The sequence below is a fragment of the Mirounga leonina genome, unplaced genomic scaffold, assembly GCF_011800145.1.
Source record: "Mirounga leonina isolate KUSES-001 unplaced genomic scaffold, KU_Mleo_1.0 Mir_129, whole genome shotgun sequence".
In the NCBI taxonomy this organism is placed as follows: Eukaryota; Metazoa; Chordata; class Mammalia; order Carnivora; family Phocidae; genus Mirounga; species Mirounga leonina.
In genome coordinates, this window is record NW_023270323.1 from 5181926 (window position 1) to 5204164 (window position 22239).

Below are 22239 nucleotides of genomic sequence, written 5' to 3' on the forward strand. Positions count from 1 at the left end.
AAAAAAAAGAAGAGAAAATATTTACTAAGAATTTATTTCTCTCTGTTATGAGGCTAAAGGACTTTTCCCTATGCTTGAACTGCACAGTAACTTAGAGATACTTTTGGAGGATCATATGGAAGATCAAATATTTATGACACTGGTCTAATTTCCTTATACATATTTCTAGGTTCCTTGCAACTTGCAGACATGCTTGGTAACCAAGAACACCCTGTTAAATAAATATGAGCCCCCAAAGGCAGAGATCACACTGAAAGATGCCAGACTCAGTGGTGTACCGTGGTGCCCTCATGTTTCATAAGTTAATTTCAGAGAGAAAAATCCCTGACAGAGGAAATATTACATTTCTACCCAGAAAAGAAATATAATGGTAGATAAATACTACATTATAAGATGAAGAAAACCACAAAAAAAAAACCTTCATTTGTGTGAAATGTTTAGGAAAATTTGAAGTTGCCATATAACATTTATGTGTGTATATATATGCATACATATATGCATATGTGCATTTGCCTATATACATATGCATTAAAATATTCATTCATGATAGATACTTGCAGCGAACCGAGAAGTCAATAGGGTATTGTTAGTATTTTGATTATGCTATCTGTATCTTAGAGAAAAAGAAACTGAGGTCCAGATGACATGTTATTTGAGGAACCTGAACTGAAATCTCCATCCTGTGCTTCATACTTCTTCCTCTAGACTATATAAACTGTGTGCCCAACATTATATATATATATGCGTGTGTATGTGTGTGTGTGTGTATATCTATATCTATATCTATATCTATATATATCTATCTCATAGTGGATTGCTCAAAAATGTATGTTGAACTGAAATAAGTTAAATTTTATACCATTTTACCCACTTCGTGATTCAAATGCCCCGAAGCTGGAGTATACATTGACATGTCTACAAGAGTCCCTATTCTAAGGGCATAGACAGCATTTTAAAAGCTCTAGTAGCAAAAAAATTTATTTGCACACATTATTGTAAAAATGCTATATTGTATTCCAAGTCAGTACTGCTACTGGCAAGTCAGATTATGTTTTCCTAAATTATCTTTCTCTCCTTCAGGTTCATAAATTCTAAATGGTACATGGTGCTTTACACCAAAAGCAAAGTAATATGATTTCATTCCTCTAAGTATACAAATTAAATAACAACAACAACAAGAGCCCTAACTTATTAGGGTTACTTTTGTCCAAGTCAGAAGCCTAGAACCCTCTCTTCTCCCCTGCATGTTTATGTTAAATCACCAAATCTTATTTTAATCACTGAAATATCTCTCAAAGACATCTATTTCTATCCATCCCTACCACCAACACCATTGCCCTGGTTTCCTTTGAGTTGGAACACCAGACTGTTAAGTCTCATTTTCTCATCCAGTCTGTCTTGGTCCAATGGCAGCTGCAGAATGAATTCTCCACTTGGCAGCCACTGAGTAATCCAATTTTGTCACCACCACCCCGCCCCCACATTTAAAATACCTCAGTAGCTTAAGCTTGCCCCTTGAATAAAGTTCAGGAACTTGAATATGGTTTACAAAACTTTTCATGATCTTTCCCTGTCTACCTTGTTTTAGCTAATGAGGAACCAAGTCCCCATTCTATCTCTCTTCTAGCCGCCCCAGTTTTATTTCAGATGCCTACATGCGCCAAGCACTCTTTCCTCCAAGCCTGAGAATATTCTGTTGCCCTTGCATGAAACATTGTTCCTTCCCCATTCCTGGAATACTCTTCCCTTTCTTTTCCCGGCTAATAACTACTCATCTTAAAGGTTTCCACCTATCTGTCATTCTTATAGATAAGGACGTCCTCCAGTCACATATTTCCAGAATAGTTGGTGTTTCCCTTTTGTAGAACTAATCAGACTTGTAATTATTTTTGATATTTCTATTTTCCTTCCTTATTCTGTGATCTTACAGTACAGCGTATGGTAGCACTCAGTAAATATTTGTTGAATGAATACCATATAAGAATTAGAGTAATTTCAATATTTTTGCCATTTCAAAGAAAACTTCTTTAGATACCAAGATGCATTAAGATCTCTTTTAGATAGGACAGGTATCGATACAAGAAAATGTATTGGTACTAAATGATTTGAGATACTGACATAAATGTTGATATGTTCTATTTTGCTACATATAGTATTGAAAATAATCACCATAAAGGATTTAGCAGAAATTGATCAATTAAGCCAATGCTGAAGTATTTGATTTAAGGATCTATCAAATCTTGATTGGCTTACTCATGTAGAATACATAGAAAATGTCAGTGTTTATATGTACTCACATATTTTGAGTGTAGTATTTTTCTTAGGTTTTTTTTTTTTAGTTAAACTAAAAGATATAAGCATATATTTTTTTTTTCTAAAACTCAGCTCTCATTTTGTCATATCCTTGCTCAAAAATTCTTTAGGGCTTTTTATTTACATACAAAATAAATTCCTCAATCTCTTTCCAGTCGACTATTCTCTCCATGTATTTTATGCACTCTGGTAAATTAATCAATTGTTGTCATTGTCCACATAATTTATTCCAATAGATACGGCAGCTAGAGTGCTCCCACCACCTGAAATATCCTCTTTTCCATAGCTTTACCTATCTTAAACCTGTTAATTTTCAAGTTCCCATTAATATGCTATCAGTTTCATGCAAATTCTTCTAATGTGTTTTCTCTGTTTTGGGTCAGGTTTCCCAGAAAATAGCTCTGAAATGGGGATTTGCTTGCGTGCAGCAGGGTTACCTGAAGTCCTCCTAAGAAAAGCACCTGCAAGGGAGTGAAAGAAGAGGGGCTGGAAAGGGAGAGGTGAAACAGTGATGGAAATACAGCAAGGGTTCAGTTGATGCCTGGGGCCAGTCCCTGGGGAGGAGTAAAATAACTCTGGAGTTACCCCATCAGAGGCAAGGGACTCAGACTATTGTGCAGTGATGGGTCACTGGGTGCATACAACTCTAGGAAGGGAGTGGAACAGCTCCCTACTGTGCAGGGCAGTTCCTGGACAGAGGCTCAGCTGTGTGCCTTCCTGGGAAAGAGCACCTCAGCTGAGAATTCGGGATCTGAGTGTGTACCACCGCATGGTACACTCTTTCTAAGATTCCACAGGGTCCTATTTTTACCACTTTGGGGGCCTTTCGTTGCCTCTCACCTTAGAGGATAGCTTTTTGTATAATAATGCCAATATTCATTACTAGGCTCTAAATTCTTTCTTGGGTAATGACATAAAAGAGTTTGAATAATACATTCCACACTATAAGCATGTGATAAATATCTGTTAAAAGAGTGATAAATACATGAATGAACAGAGCGTACTCTTGGAAGCTGTTTCAACATTAACAGTAAGAAAAAATAGAAAATGATTGCCATTTAATTTTAGAACAAGTCTGTAAATAAAAATACTCTGCTCACATTGCCTGAATGTAATATTATTTCACAAGCTAAGAAAGACGGTAGATCTGTATGGATTAAACTGATCTCTAAATGTCCCAGGGAAGTGGTTTTCAAACTGTGGTTCTAAGAACCAGTCGTGGTGTGAGTCCATCTATGGAGATCATCCCCGACTTTCTTCCAGAGCAGCTCAGCTGTTGTTTTACTTATTATTTAGTTTAAAAGGCTTGAAAGCTTTCTCTAGGGCATGTAACCTTAACAAATTTAAATTATACAACATGAAAACTCCTTACCAAAATATATAATACAATTAAATGTAGGTTCTCATAATACACTAAAGAATGCGTATGTGTTGGATTCCAAAATCCTCAACAAAATCCTAGCTAATAGGATCCAACAACACATTAAAAGGATCATTCACCACGACCAAGTGGGGTTTATCCCCGGGATGCAAGGGTGGTTCAACATTCGCAAATCAATCAATGTGATAAAACACATTAATAAGAGGAGGGAGAAGAACCATATGGTCCTCTCAATTGATGCAGAAAAAGCATTTGACAAAATACAACATCCTTTCCTGATTAAAACTCTCCAGAGTATAGGGATAGAGGGAATATTCCTCAAGCTCATAAAATCCATCTATGAAAAACCCACAGCAAATATCATCCTCAATGGGGAAAAGCTGAGAGCCTTTCCCTTAAGATCAGGAGCACATCAAGGGTGCCCACTCTCACCACTGTTGTTCAACATAGTACTAGAAGTCCTAGCAACAGCAATCAGACAACAGAAAGAAATAAAAGGTATTCAAATTGGCAAAGAAGAAGTCAAACTCTCTCTTTTCGCAGATGACATGATACTTTATGTGGTAAACCCAAAACACTCCACCCCCAAATTACTATCCAGCAATTCAGTAATGTGGCAGGATACAAAAATCAATGCACAGAAATCAGTTGCTTTCTTATACACTAACAACGCAACCGTAGAAAGAGAAATTAGAGAAACGATTCCATTTACAATAGCACCAAAAACCGTAAGATACCTTGGAATAAACCTAACCAAAGAGGTAAAGGATCTATACTCTAGGAACTACAAAACACTCATGAAAGAAATTGAAGAAGATACAAAAAGATGGAAAAATATTCCATGCTCATGGATCGGAAGAATAAACATTGTTAAAATGTCTATGCTACCCAGAGCAATCTATACCTTCAATGCCATCCCCATCAAAATTCCAATGACATTTTTCAAAGTGCTGGAACAAACAATCCTAAAATTTGTATGGAATCAGAAAAGACCCTGAATCGCCAAGGAGATGTTGAAAAAGAAAAACAAAGCTGGGGGCATCACGTTGCCCGATTTCAAGCTATATTACAAAGCAGTGATCACCAAGACAGCATGGTACTGGCACAAAAACAGACATACAGACCAATGGAACAGAATAGAGAACCCAGATATGGACCCTCAACTCTATGGTCAAATAATCTTTGACAAAGCAGGAAAAAACATGCAATGGAAAAAAGACAGTCTCTTCAATAAATGGTGCTGGGAAAATTGGACAGCCACATGCAGAAGAATGAAACTCGACCATTCTCTAACACCATTCACAAAGATAAACTCAAAGTGGATGAAAGACCTCAATGTGAGACAGGAATCCATCAAAATCCTAGAGGAGAACATAGGCAGTAACCTCTTTGACATCGGCCACAGCAACTTCTTTCAAGATACATCTCCAAAAGCTAGTGAAACAAGAGCAAAAATGAACTTTTGGTACCTCATCAAGATAAAAAGCTTCTGCACAGCAAAGGAAACAGTCAACAAAACAAAGAGGCACCCCACAGAATGGGAGAAGATATTTGCAAATGACATTACAGATAAAGGGCTGGTATCCAAGATCTATAAAGAACTTCTCAAACTCAACACCCAAAAAACAAATAATCAAGTCAAAAAGTGGGCAGAAGATATGAAAAGACACTTCTCTGAAGAAGACATACAAATGGCTAACAGACACATGAAAAAAGGTTCATCATCATTAGCCATCAGGGGAATCCAAATCAAAACCACACTGAGATACCACCTTACACCAGTTAGAATGGCCAAAATGGACAGGGAAAGAAACAACAAATATTGGAGAGGTTGTGGAGAAAGGGGAACCCTCTTACAGTGTTGGTGGGAATGCAAGTTGGTACAGCCACTTTGGAAAACAGTGTGGAGGTGCCTCAAAAATTTAAAAATAGAGCTACCCTGTGACCCAGCAATTGCACTACTGGGTATTTATCCCAAAGACACAGATGTAGTGAAAAGAAGGGCCATATGCACCCCAATGTTCATAGCAGCAATGCCCGCAATAGCCAGACTGTGGAAAGAGCTGAGATGCCCTTCAACAGATGAATGGATAAAGAAGATGTGGTCCATATATACAATGGAATATTACTCAGCCATCAGAAAGGATGAATACCCAACTTTTACATCAACATGGATGGGACTGGAGGAGATTATGCTAAGTGAAATAAGTCAAGCAGAGAAAGTCAATTATCATATGGTTTCACTTATTTGTGGAACATAAGGAATAACATGGAGGACATTAGAAGGAAGGGAAAAACGGGCGGGGGGAATTGGAGGGAGAGATGAACCATGAGAGACTATGGACCTGAGAAACAAACAGGGTTTTAGAGGGGAGCGGGGAGGGAGGATTGGTTAGCCCGGTGGTGGGTATTAAGGAGGGCACGTACTGCATGGAGCACTGGGTGTTATATGAAAACAATGGATCGTGGATCGCTACATCAAAAACTAATGATGTATTGTATGGTGACTAACATAACATAATAAGATTAAAAAAAAAAAAGAATGCATATGTGTGCTAATAAACTTTTCGCCACAAGAGCTTTTAAAAATGTAGTCCATGCCTTTAGAACTGTCCCCTTGCAGACTCATCAATGCACACTCCAAATTCAAGGCATTTGAAAAAGCCACATTGAAACTAAGATATCGTTTATATAATATTTACACATGGTACCTCTACCCTTGATTTCTTGGTGTGTGGTATTTTCTTTAGCCAAATGATTTTGACAGTAGTGAATAAAACTACCACTATGAACAAGGAAACGGATAAATAGTATGGTATATAGAACACAGAGCTGGAAGCCAAACAACTTGGTAATAAAACTAATTTGCTTTGTAACCAACCCTTAATAAGTCATTTAATTTTTCTGAGGCTCAGTTTTCTCCACCTTAACACTGGGGAAGGATTATCTTTATTTTATATGGGTTACTAATAAATTAAAAAAGTACAAAAATAGTAAAATAAAAATAGAAAGATACATTACTTACCTAATTTAAAAAATCTCTTTTCAAATAATACCTTTGAAATATTTAATAGCAAAACACCTTTGGCATATTTATTAAACCAAGATGCTATTTATCATCAAAATTACACAAGTTTAGAAGTTGAAGCTAAAGCAGTTAGTCAAGAAAAGTTTTATTTTATTATTTTTAAAATTCTCTCTGTCATTTATTCATGAAAAAAGTTTTGTACAGTAGGGTAAAGTGGCAGACATTAACCTAGAACCAAATCACTTCCAACCATTAATTCCTGATCTTACAGTAGCCATGAGACCCAGCCTCTAGAAGGAATTATATTTGAGTGCTATAACAGGGAGAAAGGCTCTGATTAAGTCTTATTTCATATTACAAAACCTCCAAGTATATGGATGCTTGCTATTAGAAAGTCAAGCACAAAAAACATGACCCAGACTGCTACCTTCAAAAAACACTGGCATCCAGCTATCTGTATATACATACAGATTAAAAACCCTGGTGCTAAAAAAAACAAAAAAACAAAACAAAACAAAAAAACGGCACTACAAGAAAATAATTTCTACCATATATGTTGTAATTGGTATCATATTTTTACTCAAAATGTGGAGGGATAAATGAAAACACACACTTTATGAAAACCTACCTTTCCTAAGAAAATTGAACCCAAGTTAAAAATTTCTTATGGACCCAGATAATGATTTTAAGAATCTATTTCTGCTGATGGCAGCATGGCAGCTGACTGGCCTATATGCCAAACATATGTGGAAGCAAGTGCAATGCCCAAGTGCAGACAAGCAGAACACACAGCACTGCTCACAAAAGATTCAGAGCAAACAGTTTTTCCAGCCACTGTCAAGATGTCATCATCAGCTAAAGCATGCAGCGCTTCTTCAAACATACCTTTGGTAATTGCTATGTCAGATTGTCCTTGGATATCCTCAAAAAGTTGTGAGTGTTTTAGAGTTGGTGTTTGCCGTTACATAAACTAAGTTTTTTCAGTGTTTCAGCTAACCCTTCTCTCCGTTTCAGAGAGGTGGTATTCATTTCTGGAGTAAGAATAGATATGTCCATAGTGTCAGTCCAGGGGTTCTGCTAAGCGAATTAAGGATTTCAGCTGACAAGGGTATGCAGAAACCATTCCTCAGCTACTACTAATCTTCTGATCCCCCTCAAATCTACATAACCCTGGATGAGAGCCTGGGTGGCTTGCTGGCTCAGCCAAGACATGACTGTGCTGTGAGCATAAGCAATGGAGTTCTTCAATACTGCCACATTTGTGAACCCCTTCTCCACTTGCTCCTTGCTCTGGTAGTGCAGAGCCACGAGGTGGTGAACCAGATGCCTGTCACAGGCTTCATCCTGAGGGTCCAGCATGAGGAAGATCAAATCAAACCTTGATAATAACATGTGAGGTAGCTGGATATTACCAACGGCTGTTTTTTAGGATTCCATTGAGACTCAATAGAATTTGCCACTGCCAGGATACAGGTGTGTGCACTGAGCTGACAAATAATCCCAGGCTTTGCAACAGTCAGCTGTCCCGTGACCTTGTGCAATGCTGATCTCATATTTTCATTCATCTTCTCAAACTTATCAATACAGCAGATGCTATCGTCACTTAGGTCAAAGGCACCAGTCTTTAGGACCACCTGTCTCATCTCAGGGTCTTTTGTTACTTAACACCGTTAAGTCAGTCCCAGGAAACTGGGTTGTACATATACTGCAGAAGCTGGGACTTACTGGTCCCAGGGTCACCACACATCAGGATGTTGTTCTCAGCACAAAGTGTGTCCTTTCCCATGTGACTAAAATCTTTCCTTTTTCTAAGGAAGAGCTGAAGCAAGATTCCCTTTTTTAAATCTTCATGTTTTTACATGCTTGGAGCTGAGACTGAAGCAATCCTTTCATAAATGCCTTGCTTTCTGTAAAGCTCCTTAAGCAATAACACATGCTTCTCTGAAAAAAGTTTCCGTTCTATATCTTCATCTGCTTCTTCATGCAGATGTTCTGCATCCATTTTCTGATAATAAATGCCATCAATGTGGGTTTTGTAGACAGACTTCACATTACTCACTCTTGAATTGACTCAGTAAGAACAGCTCGATAGATGTCTGTACTGTATACTCTGTCCCCAGGTTGAACCTTGTCAACAAGATCATTGTGAGTAAAAAAGATGACATCATGAAGCATCTGCCTTGCAGGCATATTTTCAGAAGACTCTTGAAGTTTGATCATCTGCTTGTCTGAGAACACAGAGTGGTTGTAGGTCAGCCCTCACCCACGTAGGGCTCAGCAATTCAACCATGGTCCATTTCCACCAAGGCAATGTGAGTGCACACCCGGCATTGCAAGAAGGATTTCTGCATCTCGGGAAGCAGGTGTGACATCCTAATCAACATGCCACTGATGGTGACAGATCGGTCAATGTCTTCCAAATTCAGACTCATGCAATTAGTCTTCAACACAGTGAATGGTCCTACTTAAATCTGATGTTGTATGACTGAGTCCAGTAACTGTCAAAGACTATCTCATTGACAACCATGTTAAAAGTTAAGATAACTTCCTGTGGGTGTACAGATTTTTGTCCAATGATTTTATTCAGTTTACACTTTAACATGATTCCCTAATAATATTAATCACCCCATCATTGCACGTACAAACATCCAGCAATATCTACAGAAACATTGTCTTCTTCAGCCAGAGGGTCAATAAAACGTTGAAGAAAACCCCCAAATTTTCTTCACACGTTGCCATATTTACATATGTTGCTCAAATCACAAGTTTTTGGCCTAGAGACTGCTCACTAACCACTGTATCCTCTGTTGCTGGCCCATCCTGCAAATTCACCTACAGACTCTGATGTAGACCCCACATCAGGCCTCTACCCGCTAACACCATAGCTTGGGGCTCCTTCTGCCCAAGAGCTGGAAGTGCCTTATGTCAGTGGTGAATTAACATTAAAATCAAGTGTGAATAGTTGAAGAATGCATCAGAAGAGAGCTGTAAAATAATATGTCCTGTGTGGCAGGCTTCTGCAGGTCAGTTCCCGGTCAGGTTGGCATCAGCAGCAGCTCTCCTGTAGGGGCAGAATTCTCACCTCTACATCTCTGAGATGGAGATGACCTGGCATTCTCACCTGGAGCAGGAAAAGATGGCCACCTCTGAGGTACGTAAGGCTCTCAGGTGTACCTGACAGGTCATGTTCCCAGACAGCCCCAAGAACATTTTTTTTAAAGCTTTTGAAAGTTTTAAAAAGATACAAAATATTAAAATTAGGGGATAACATTAATTTTACTTGAGGATGATATCAATGTCTACTTGAAAAAGACAAGAGAATAAACTACAAAGGAAGAAGCGAGAATCAGGAGTCAAGCTTCAAGAACTGATCAGCTCAATCATAAAATAATATCAAACATCAGCAACTGCCTTACATACCTACAATACCTAGTTTGAAAACGTAATGGAAACAAATTCTATTCATGATAGTGTGTACACACATTCACACACACAGACATACATACTCCAAACTTCACAAAATTTTAGGAATAAAATATAATGCAAATATGTATGAAGGACACCAGTCTTTATTGAGGGCTATAAAAAGATGACTATATGGATAGATACCATGTCCATGGGTGGGGAAGACTCAATATTTTAAAAATTATAACTCAAAATGAATCTCTAAAATTCATATAAATAGCAATGGCTTGGGAGTTACTGATAATATCTGGGAAAAATAAACATTTGAGAATTGACCGCTATTTTTTTTTAAAGAAGAGAAACGTGGAAGTACCTATCTTACCACTTCATAAAATACATTGTAAAGCTTCCATACAACAGTGTCCTGGAAACCCCCGCCTCTCCCCCCACCACCCCCCATATAAATGTACTGGATATTTACAGTACTTATGTCAACTGTGTTGTTTCTTAACTTTTTGGTCTCACCCCCCGCCAAAAAAGAATATAAATTAAGGGACAGACCCTCATTCTTTCACTTGTCTCTTCACAGTGACACAGAGGCTTTGGAAAGTATAGATAGCATGCCCTTAATATAGACATGCAGTGGTTACTTGAATGTAATAAAAAATTTTATCACTAGAATGTTCCAATTGTAATAAAGAGCCTGACCTCATTTGTGATGTTTGGCTGCTGATTTATTTCTAAGCTTTGGTCTCCCTTTCCCCTTTGGCTCCACATCTGGATATGCCAATCAAGAAAGCTCATCCTGCACCTCCTTTGCTGACACCAATAGGAAATAATAAGCCTTGAAAATCTCTAGCCCAAGTACATGGGAATTTTTCCCAGTCCCACCTCCTAGCCACTAGCAAAACCTGACCCGCTCTCGCTGCCTGGCCCAAGCCAGCCTCGATGTCCCTGAGCCCACTCTGCTCTCCTGGGAGTTCCTGTATGAGTAGTAATCTTTCTTTCAAATTTTCCTGGTGCATGCAGTATTATCAACCTGAACATCTGAATGGGATGACCATAATACTCTTATGAGGCAAAGTAATATGACTGGGGAAAAAATAACTCCATTTTTGTTAAAGTCAACTGTGTGAGACAAACGGAAAATGCCAGCAAGGATGACATGACAAAGAGGCTAATAAACTGCAGGATGCTTACACCGTTGAGAGAGCTAAACAGCTAAACAACAAATAATGAAACTGAGCATGTGATTCTCGATCTCAGTGTGAGGTGTTCAAGCCCCACATTGGGCTGAGTTTACTTAAAAAACATAAGGAAACTGAATATCTGCAATGATATATATCATTCAAACTTAGTCTCTAAATACATAGAATGGATATGCTCTTTTAAAAAGTGTCACTGGGCTGAAAGCTTACTGGGACAAATAGACAAATATTCCCCCCAAAATAAATGTCATAATTATTATATTAAATTATTATTTTGATTATACATTTTCCAACAGGAACATTTTCTATAATTGAATTGTTCCATGAGAACCACCTACCTATTATAATGTGTCTATTTCCCTCCCACTAATACTTTCACTAAATAAGTATCTCCTAAGCAACCTCCCAAACTATTATCCTGTCTTTGTGAGGAACTTTCAGAAGAATGAATATATTCAGGTTCCTGCATCCTAGCCAAACCATGAATTAATAAATTGGCAGGATCAGAATCATGTTCAACAACTTCCCTTGGATTCATACCTGCCAAATCTCTACATAGACAGATAGGGAGACCTTGGCAACACTTTGAGTTTAGATTTGACTTATTCATTTTTTAGTTGAAATATCTTACTCTGCCAATATAGTCAAGGCATTTAATTTTCAAACACTTCTGTTGATAAGAGTCTAAATTCTCATTAAAGCAATTCTTTCCCAAAGAGGAAACATACCAAAAGAAAGGTCCAGGCTATTCTCCATTTGCAACATTTCTTTCTTCCACTTCCTGGTTTCTTGTACATGTAGTTCACTTCTAATGATAATTTTTTAATTTTTTCTCTGGCTTTTCTAAATACATTCATATTTCATTCGACTAGCTGTATCTCTTTTTGTTTTAGGAGCGAAAGGCGAACACATCAGAGAGAAAAAGGGATGGGTAAAATGAGGAACATAAACCTCCAAATGTCTGTCTTCTTTGTGTAAAGGGTACAGGAGAAATTTGTTTGTTTTATTAATCATTTCATTTTAAATCCAAGAAGCTGTGTGAGACAAACGGAAAATGCCAGCAAGGATGACATGACAAAGAGGCTAATAAACTGCAGGATGCTTACACCGTTGAGAGATCTAAACAGCATAAACTGCCTCCTGGGAACAGAGCACGTAGCTCAGCCAAAACAGGTCACAGCCAGGCTAAACACTACACTGACAGTGACGAAGAAGAATGCACCAAATATCTAAAATAGTTCACGAAGCCTGCAAAATATTAACTGTTTAAGAATTATATCTTTTTTATAAGATAAATTAAAGATCATCTCCTCTAATGTCTTACCATGTATCATGTCATCGAAAAACAGTGAAGTCTTGTGCTTATTTTTTTCAGCTGATGGTACATTTTAAAGAAAAAGAAAACCCCAACTATTTATACTTTGTGACAGGCCCAAAAATAAGTTGAGTATCTCTAATCCTAAGGGTATAACAAAGGCAATTGAAAACATTTCAACTGCTAACTTTATACTTGCATACAATTCCCTGAGAAGTAAGGAAGGGCTCCTTGTTTTATGCATGTATGTGACTTTCTGACTTTGTTTCTTAATTTTTTTTTTTAAATCAGAAAGAGAGAGAGTGAGAGAGTGAGTACAAGCAGGGGGGAGTGGCAGGCAAAGGGAGAAGCATGCTCCCTGCTGAGCAAGGAGCCTGATGTGGGACTCGATCCCAGGACCTTAGGATCATGACCTGAACTGAAGGCAGACACTTAACTGGCTGAGCCACCCAGGCGTCCCTGACCTTGTTTCTTTTAATGTTTCATTTCTCTATTACACTGCCTTGTGCTTTGAATTGACAACAATATTGGTGACAAAAAAAAATCCTTTTAAAAGATACCTCAACAAAAAATGACTTATTGTATCCCCTTTAGGTGAAAATTAAGGAGAGTGAAACATTAATCAAAAGTTACCTTCTTTCTAGAAACATCGCCAAAGGCAAGGGAAGCAAGGGCAAAAATGAACTATTGGGACTTCATCAAGATAAAAAGCTTTTGCACAGCAAAAGAAACAGTCAACAAAACCAAAAGACAACCGACGGAATGGGAGAAGATATTTGCAAATGACATATCAGATGAAGGGCTAGTATCCAAAATCTATAAAGAACTTCTCAAACTCAACACCCAAAGAACAAATGATCCAATCAAGAAATGGGCAGGAGACATGAACAGACATTTTTCCAAAGAAGACATCCAAATGGCCAACAGACACATGAAAAAGTGCTTAACACTGCTCGGCATCAGGGAAATCCAAATCAAAACCTCAATGAGATACCACCTCACACCAGTCAGAAAGGCTAAAATTAACAAGTCAGAAACAAACAACCAGTCAGAAAGGCTAAAATTAACACACAGAGAGGAATATTATGCAGCCATCAAAAAGAATGGAATCTTGCCATTTGCAACGATGTGATGGAACTGGAGGGTATTATGCTGAGCAAAATAAGTCAATCAGAAAAAGACATGTATCATATGACCTGACTGATATGAGGAATTCTTAATCTCAGGAAACAAACTGAGGGTTGCTGGAGTGCTGGGGGGTAGGAGTCATGGGGTGGCTGGATGATAGACATTGGGGAGGGTATGTGCTATGGTGAATGCTGTGAATTGTGTAAGACTGTTGAATCACAGACCTGTACCTCTGAAACAAATAATACATTATATGTTAAAAAAAAGAAGAGAGTAGGAAGGGAAAAATGAAGGGGGGAAATTGGAGGGGGAGACGAACCATGAGAGACGATGGACTCTGAAAAACAAACTGAGGGTTCTAGAGGGGAGGGGGTGGGGGGATGGGTTAGCCTGGTGATGGGTATTAAAGAGGGCATGTATTGAATGGAGCACTGGGTGTTATACACAAACAATGAATCATGGAACACTACATCAAAAACTAATGATGTCATGTATGGTGATTAACGTAACATAAAAAAAAAAAAAAAAAGTTACCTTCTTGATGGTCTCCAGCATGGAACGCCCTCCCTGCCAAGGCTTGGAGTTCTTTCTGATACACGACAAACTGGCCATGCTGTGCCATTTTCGGTCCTCCAGTTTTTTATGAAAAGCATTAGCAAGCAAAAGCACTGTGTCATATATGTAAAGGTTTGAAATCTGAAAAGACATTAGATGGTAATCATTAGACTCATTGATGCCGACCATCAAGAGTAAGGAGAAAATCATCAGCTCGGCTGTTTCCATTCATGTCATAGATGGCTGGTTTACTGGGTTATTTATTAAGCAAAAGGTTCCTTTTTTTTTCATTTCCTGGGCAATTTCACCATTGACAATGAAGTCTTGTCTGATTGTACGGCTCAATTGCTTTTTCAGCTTATTTAGGTGTGAAAGAGAAGATAAAAAAGAAAAGTTTCGACAGAGGCAAGTCTGTTAGTGTCAGATTTTGATAATCACTGGCCCTTATTTCTTTCTGAAGAGGTAAGGGTCTAAGAGCTTCAGATTGGAAGGGCAAACTGAATAATACATTTTCTGAATATGTCAAGTTTTTGCATTCTGATTATTCAGATGGAGAAATATCAACTCGATCTTACATATAAAATGAGTGTCATAGGTGCAAGTAAAAGGAAAGGGGCCATCTGTGTATATGCACGGGTCTATGGGGATTCAGTGATGAGAAAATGAGAGAACACAGCACCATTCATAAACATTACAATTATCAAGGATCTATACAAAATTATCTAGTTATACACAGGCATTGCAATTCATTAACATGACAAATACCATAAACTATTAACTGCGTGTGAATATGTGATATATATATTAATGCTTTCTTCTTCCAAAGTAATCATGTCATTACCTTCCTTCTATATAAATTGAAAAAATGAATCATGAAAATTTTTGCTATGATCTGTTGCACTCTTATACTTAACTCTTGCCAGAAGTACTATCCATACTGTCAATTATAGAAGGTGTTTATTTTTCAAAGAAATTAGAAATTATTTAGGAAATATAAACACCAAGAGATATCCAAAGTCAAGAAAAGATTTTAAATGTTGTATTATTACTTCTCTGAAAAAAATATAAAATACAAAGTAAAAAAAAATGAGGAATCAATGTAGCTATGAAAGTTAAATCCATCTTAAAGTGTTTAAATTTCCTCAGATTTTTAAACGTATCTTGTTATCAGTTTTTTCTGAAAACAAAGGGGACAATATGTTGATTGCCCTTTGTTTATGATTAATTATTAAGGAATCTTACAAAATTGTCCGCCCACATCACAGAATGGCACTAAATTTCAACTATTGGGATGACAGTTTAATATGAAAAACCGTTAATAAGCACTTCCTAACAGTGCCTTGTGAGTTTTCTTTCATTACTAGGAGAATCTTAATCATTTGTGTTTATTAGGCATCACTTTATATGCATAGTACTTAGGGAAGGCAGGCCTTTCTTTAAAGAGACATGGACATTAAGGAGGGCACGTGTTGTAATGAGCACTGGGTATGATATAAGACTGATGAATCACTGGCCTCTACCTCTGAAACCAATAATACATTGTATGTTAATTGAATTTAAATAAAATAAATAAAATGATGTGACTTGAAAAAACAAAAGAGACTCTTATGCACCGTGTGAAATACCAGTTTGTTCTTTATAAGGAAATATTAAGGCAGGCTAGTCTCACCTTCACCTCCCTGTACTTCCCCTGCCAGATAATTACTAGAGAGACTAGGGGGCGTGGCTGAAATCTGCAACGAATGAAGACTTGAAGATAAAAGTAGTTGATGAATCAAAATTCAGTTTGATCTAGACTTCAAAGACCCAAAAGGAAAACCTTGGGACATTTTCTCAATAATCTTCAATAATCTGGCCTCTTTCAACCTTTCCTTGCTTCACTTCCTCAAATTTGCTTGCTTTTATCTCTCTAGCTCTCTTTGGCTTCTCCCTCTGACTGACTGCTCTAAGTGTATATATGAAATGGTTGGGGTAACACTCTTTGATGTCTCTTTACTTTTCTCCAGCTACCTAACTTCTAATATTCAATTCACAGGGCACAAGTTAGGTGAATCCCACCCTGACAATTTCTCAGGACTCCACTTGTTTCCAGGCTAATTGGGCAGTCTTCTTCAACTCCCATAACGCTCATGTTGCAAGCCTCTATTTGCAACATATCATACTGGTAAGATTTTTTTTTTTAATTTGGTTTTCACACTAGAATATGAGTTCCTTCGGATAGGGGCTCATGGTGGTGCAAAGTCCCCTTTGCTCTTTTGTTTCCCTTCTTTATTTCCTCCTGACTTAGCCTAAAGCCTAGCACACATTTGGTTTTTGATAAATAGTTGTCAAATAAAAGAAGACAAAGAAAAGAAAGTCAGGTTAACATCAGGTATGTCTGAGAGAAGTCAAGATGTGAGAAACCTGGCAACTTGCGTTCCATCCAGATCTTGACCCTGCCATGGCACAGTGTCTTTTGCATACTCTGAGGCATGTACCTTGAGCATCCGTGCTGCTCCTAAAGGTGAATGCCTTGTCCTTGATATATGACAGGTGTTTTCGACAAATGACTGCCTCTCATTCCCACCTTCCAAACTATGGAATTGAAAGGGGGTGATGACATTCTCTGAGATTTCTATTACCCCTTCTATTACTTCTTTCTCAGGGAAGTGCCTATCCTGTTTTGAGGTTCACGCTCTTTCCTATGCTATAGTCCTATTCTGCCATCACCTACTGGTCTCTTGGTCACTCTGTATTCATGAGGTCTTTGACTCCTCTTCTCACAGTGATTCTAAACTATCTCCCTGCATTTAAAGAAAAAGTCACTGCAATTTCTACTGAGATGATTTTGACTTCTATTCTGGCCACAACCAACACAAGTGACTATTTACTGGATGCAAACACATACCTCCTCTAACATCTTAAACTCCAATTTCCCCACCATCTGACCAATCATTTCTCTCTATCTTACCTTCACTACACTTGTTTTCTGACTTAACTGAGCCCCCAGCACCCACCTCCTTTATAAGACAACCTTCCACGAGAGACTATGGACTCTGAGAAACAAACTGAGGATTCTAGAAGGGAGGAGGGTGCGGGGATGGGTAGCCCGGTGATGGGTATTAAAGAGGGCATGTACTGAATGGAGCACTGGGTGTTATACGCAAACAATGAATCATGGAACACTACATCAAAAACTAATGATGTAATGTATGGGGATTAACATAACATAATAAAATTTAAAAAAAATGAAGAAAAACAAAAGACAACCTTCTAATATTTGACAGCATCCATCACTTGCCCTGAAACATCCTCTTTCCTTCAATTGTTCATCATTTGGTATAATTTCTAGGCTGCTCATCATCTCAGCATTTTTCTTCTGTCCTTCTCTTATTTTTTGATGTTTCTGTTCAGAGTTTAGAACTCATAACCAACACATTATTGCAGATGTAATCTGACTAGGACACAGTAGTATAAGGGGTTATCTCTCTTGATCTTAGCAAAATGCTCTGCTAAGGAGACCAAGATTGCATTAAAATGGTTTAGAGCAAATAGGACTTGTGCGAGCTTCAAACAAAATTCGCCTTCATCTGAATAACTTTAAACTGCTGTCAGACCAGGTCTTATTCACCCAGAGTTCCTGTAATGATTTTGAATCTATCCTTTATCTCTTTGAAATTTCAACTTTTAGGTTTATTATTAGTCAGTGAATATTAATAATTTGGATCTTGATTATATAACACAGCATAAGCTTTCTCTCCTGGCTTTGTGCCATTTACAAATCTGATAGGATTATTATTCACTTTTATTTGTGTAATGGTTAAATATTTGAAAATGTAAGGTCCAAGAATACTATTTTTGGATGACCATAGAGAGTTTCTTGCACATCAAACGTAGAATATTTATCATTATGGTTGAACATTCTTTTAGTTCCATACTTCCCAAATTGAAGGTAAAAGAAGTTATGGATATTAGAAGTAATCACAGTTACAAAATATATCTGAGCCATGTTCTAGGAATATCAAATTTGCTCAAAGATTTGAAGAATAAACAAAGTAAATGGCAAATTATTTGAAATATTACTTTTAATTTTAAAGAAACTCGTAAGTTACAACTTTTAAGATAATGAGACTTCCATATATTTAAACTTTTTTCTTTTTCCTCTTCTTTTTTTCTTTTTGATCTGAAAACAGAATGTTTACTACTACCTTCTATTCTTAGGAGTCCTTTATTGAAATATTTGTGTGACATCAGCCTATCTAGACTTTTTAATGCCTTCCTATAAGGATTCTATAAAAAAATTGGTCAAACACTACCTAAAAATCAATATGCAATAAATAGGTATATAACATTCTCTCTATTTAAAAAATTAGTAAACAGGATTTAGTTTGGTAGTGCTTGCTTTTAAGGAGACCTATTGTCATATTTAAAGTATCCCAAACCATATATTTAGTGATATATTCTACAGTTTATCCAAATATCAACTTTTAGTGTATTAAGCTCTGTCAGAATCTTTTTCCTTCCCTTTGAAACTTGGAACAATATACCAATGTCATGTAGCTGGGTCTTCTTCCCAAGTATTTTTCTAGTATTTCCACTTATAATATTGTGATCATATCTACTGCTTTATTTACTATTCTAAAACAATTATTTGACCTCATTTTAATGCAGTAAGGCATACACTTACCATCTCCAAACCCCGATCCTTATAAATGAGTGGTTTACTTTTTAAAAATAACTTTAATTTTTCCAATTTGAAGACAATTTTTCTTAGATGGAGACAACAGAGGCAAAAAAAAAAAAGAAAAAAGAACTTTTCTATTTTCTCTCCATTAGCAGTCAGATTAACATTAGTTTCACCAAGCACTGAATGGCTCACTTTTTTCTTGTTTCATATATTGTAAAAACTTTGTTTCTAGAGCTAAAAGTTTTCTTTAACATTTATTTTGCAACTTCAACTCACCCTTGATTTTAGTCTTTCTGGAACTAATTTAAAGATTTGGAAAGCTTGTTTTTTATTCTTTCTAAATCTTCTCTTTCTCTGTACATTAAATTAAGTAAAGCCCAGAGACCTCTACTGAGGCCCACTTGTACCCTCTTCTCCCCTGTTGTAATGATTACTGTGATTTTATAGTTTGGGTTTCTATTTAATAGTTGGGTCTCTATTTTTAGAGCTCACTTGAGTCATACTTTCATACTTTTACTTTTTCTGAGTTATTTTTAATAGTACCCTGCTGATAAGATAAAAATCTGTCTGTTATCCTATTTACCTGCAAATTTTTATGGTCTCCAATTTGAGGGTTACTTCTCTGAAGGAATCCCTTACTTCCAAATTTTTAAAACATACTATTCTTGCTGTTTCTTCTAACTTCAGTGAGATAAAATTTTCACCAAGGGAAGCCTCTATATCAAATGCTCTTCTTTTAGTGGAACATCTTAAATTCAACAGCCCTGCATTTAGATTCTTAATTATATAAATCTCCACATATAAAATTTCTTTCAGTTTTTCTTTTATATAGTAAATATTTTGTCAAAATCTATTACATATAATAAGCAGGTTACTAGGTAATAAATCCTCAAAGAAAAAGTAATTTTCTTATTTTCTTCCATCTGTGGGTTTGATGGGAGGAAGATGAAGGTGGGGGATAAGAGGTGTGGTGTTTCCTGTACAGTCTTAACTCATTATATAGGTCTGGGGATATGAAGAGGAAAGAAGAAAGAAGAAAGAAAGAGGAAGAAAAGAAAGAAAAGAAAGAAAAGAAATGAAAGAAAGAAAGCAAGCAAGCAGAGGGAGAGAGGGAGGGAGGGAGGGAGGAAGTGAGGAAAGGAGGAAGAAAATATTTGTTCCCTGATTTCAAGATACTCATTAACTGAATCAGAAGGATTATGCTTTTAGGTGAATGTGCTTTAAAATACTGTGTTGTTACTTTCTGCTCTCCCAATTTGTACATTTCCTGCTACTTCCTTTCACAGGAATGGCCTTTACTATTTCAAAATTTTCTTAATCAAAATTCTTCCATTTTCTCCATTTAGAATTCTATTATTTTCATATCAATCATGGTCATGACCAATTAATATGAAAAGACGGGTCATTATAAGCATATAATACTGGCATTAAAATTTAAACAGGCCTTGTTTAGGCTTCAGAGTGGCTTACTTTAACCATTGCCTTCTCCTTAATTACATTCAAATCCATAAATATTCATGAAGAAGCAAAGCAGTGTGGTAGGTGTGATGGAGGAAACAAATAGACGTGTACTTCATGGGATTTTATGATACCAGATCCTGGAGGAGACCTAGTCTCACAGAGCCTAAAGCCTAGTAGGGAACACAAAGTTCTATGGGCAATGGTCCTGGTAAATACATGCTGCTCCTTACAAAGGTAATAAGTATGAAGAAGTGGTTGGATAAATAGTAATTCATCTAAAAAAAAATCCAAAGCTGACTAAAGATAGGAAAAATGTGGAGATGTCTTTCAAAGGAAGAAGTCGTTTTACAAAATGACCTTATTTATCCAGTATTATTGGGGATGAACTAATTCTTACAGGGTTATATTTCCAAACTGTCCAAACTGAGAATCTCTAAGCACTAAAACATTTTTGATATTAAACATTTTGAAGGAATAGTTTTCTAAAATATATATTTTTCTGACTTCTGAAATTGACTATTACTTTAATCTTTGTTGCCTTCTGAGTTATTGTTTAAATACTAATATGCTAGCAGTATACGATTATACCCTTAGGAGTTGTTTTATGACAGAGTTGTTTTTATAGGAAAAGTCCTACATTGACAGGATATTTGAATTAGTATATCTGATTAATTTATTTTTTCCTGTCTTTTGCCTCCTAGAAAGTGATTCTTATGGCTTCTGACTGTTGTCGATGTGCCTGCTTTGGTAACAACCCATTCCACCTGACATATTGAGATTTCCAGTGCAAAGGAAATAAAACTAAATAAAACAGAATCTGATAACATTTTCCTTAAGAAAAAAGAAAATAGGCTTCAGGTGAGTATTTAAAGGACATCCTTATGAGTAAATTGCAGGGATTGGATGTCCTCTATTTTGCTGCTCAGAGATTTTATTTATTTACTTTCAAGTTCTTTGTTGTATTCTGAATAGCAAAGGTTTCAATTATATCCCATCTGATTTGGATAGGACTATATATATCTTTTGCATTTCTAAGTAGTTTTTTGATGAACATCTTCAAACTGGAGACTAATCATTAAAAGAAGAATAAATGTCTATGTCCTTGTCACGCCAGAAAAGTCAAGCAAATTTAATAATTTGGAATTTGGCATTAAGGAATGTCAATCACAAATTCTACCATGGTAAATGCTATAGATCTACTTGCTGAAAAGGAAATAAACTTTGATTATTATATTTTTATTAAATGAGTATATATTTTGTTATAATGAGGTCAAAAAGATCAAAGACACAAATTCTTAGCACTCCTGCATCAGACTTAATTAAATTTCTAGAGGAAGAGAATAGTTCAGAACATGCAAACATGTATCATTCTAAATCTAATACAACTCAAAAAGCTCTCTCTAAAATTGGCCAATGAAGCACCTCGAGAGAAATACTGTAGCATTTAGAATATACCTCCATATTCTGAGCAAATGGATCCTTTGGATCACACAATGTTGAAGATATTCGATGGTTGCCACGGAAACATCGCTGACTTATGTTCTGGGGGACTGGAAATGTCTGCCGGATGATTGTTAACCTTCCAATTGACCTTCTTACAAGTTCCTGAACATCCACATCATTTATTTCCTATAAGATAAGATAAGAAATGGAAGAATTAGAAATGCTTTAATACAGTAACAGAAACACACAACTATTAATGAGTTATTTGTAAATGCTAAGGAATTCGTTACTATAACGCATTTGCTGAGTGCTTAGGACACATCCAAATGAAAACAA

General features: G+C 36.7%; 1 protein-coding gene and 1 pseudogene across 1 annotated transcript in view; both read right to left on the bottom strand.

Moving 5' to 3' along the window:
- Nucleotides 1-22239, bottom strand: part of GRID2 (glutamate ionotropic receptor delta type subunit 2) — a 1404204-nt gene that overhangs the window by 493072 nt on the left and 888893 nt on the right. Inside the window, exons 6-7 of the mRNA XM_035004503.1 lie at nt 21916-22089; nt 14313-14474 (exon numbers count right to left, since the gene is read on the bottom strand). Of these exons, the coding sequence (XP_034860394.1) occupies nt 14313-14474; nt 21916-22089 (336 nt within the window). The remainder of the gene's footprint in view (nt 1-14312; nt 14475-21915; nt 22090-22239) is intronic.
- LOC118010707 lies at nt 7408-12669 on the bottom strand (annotated as a pseudogene).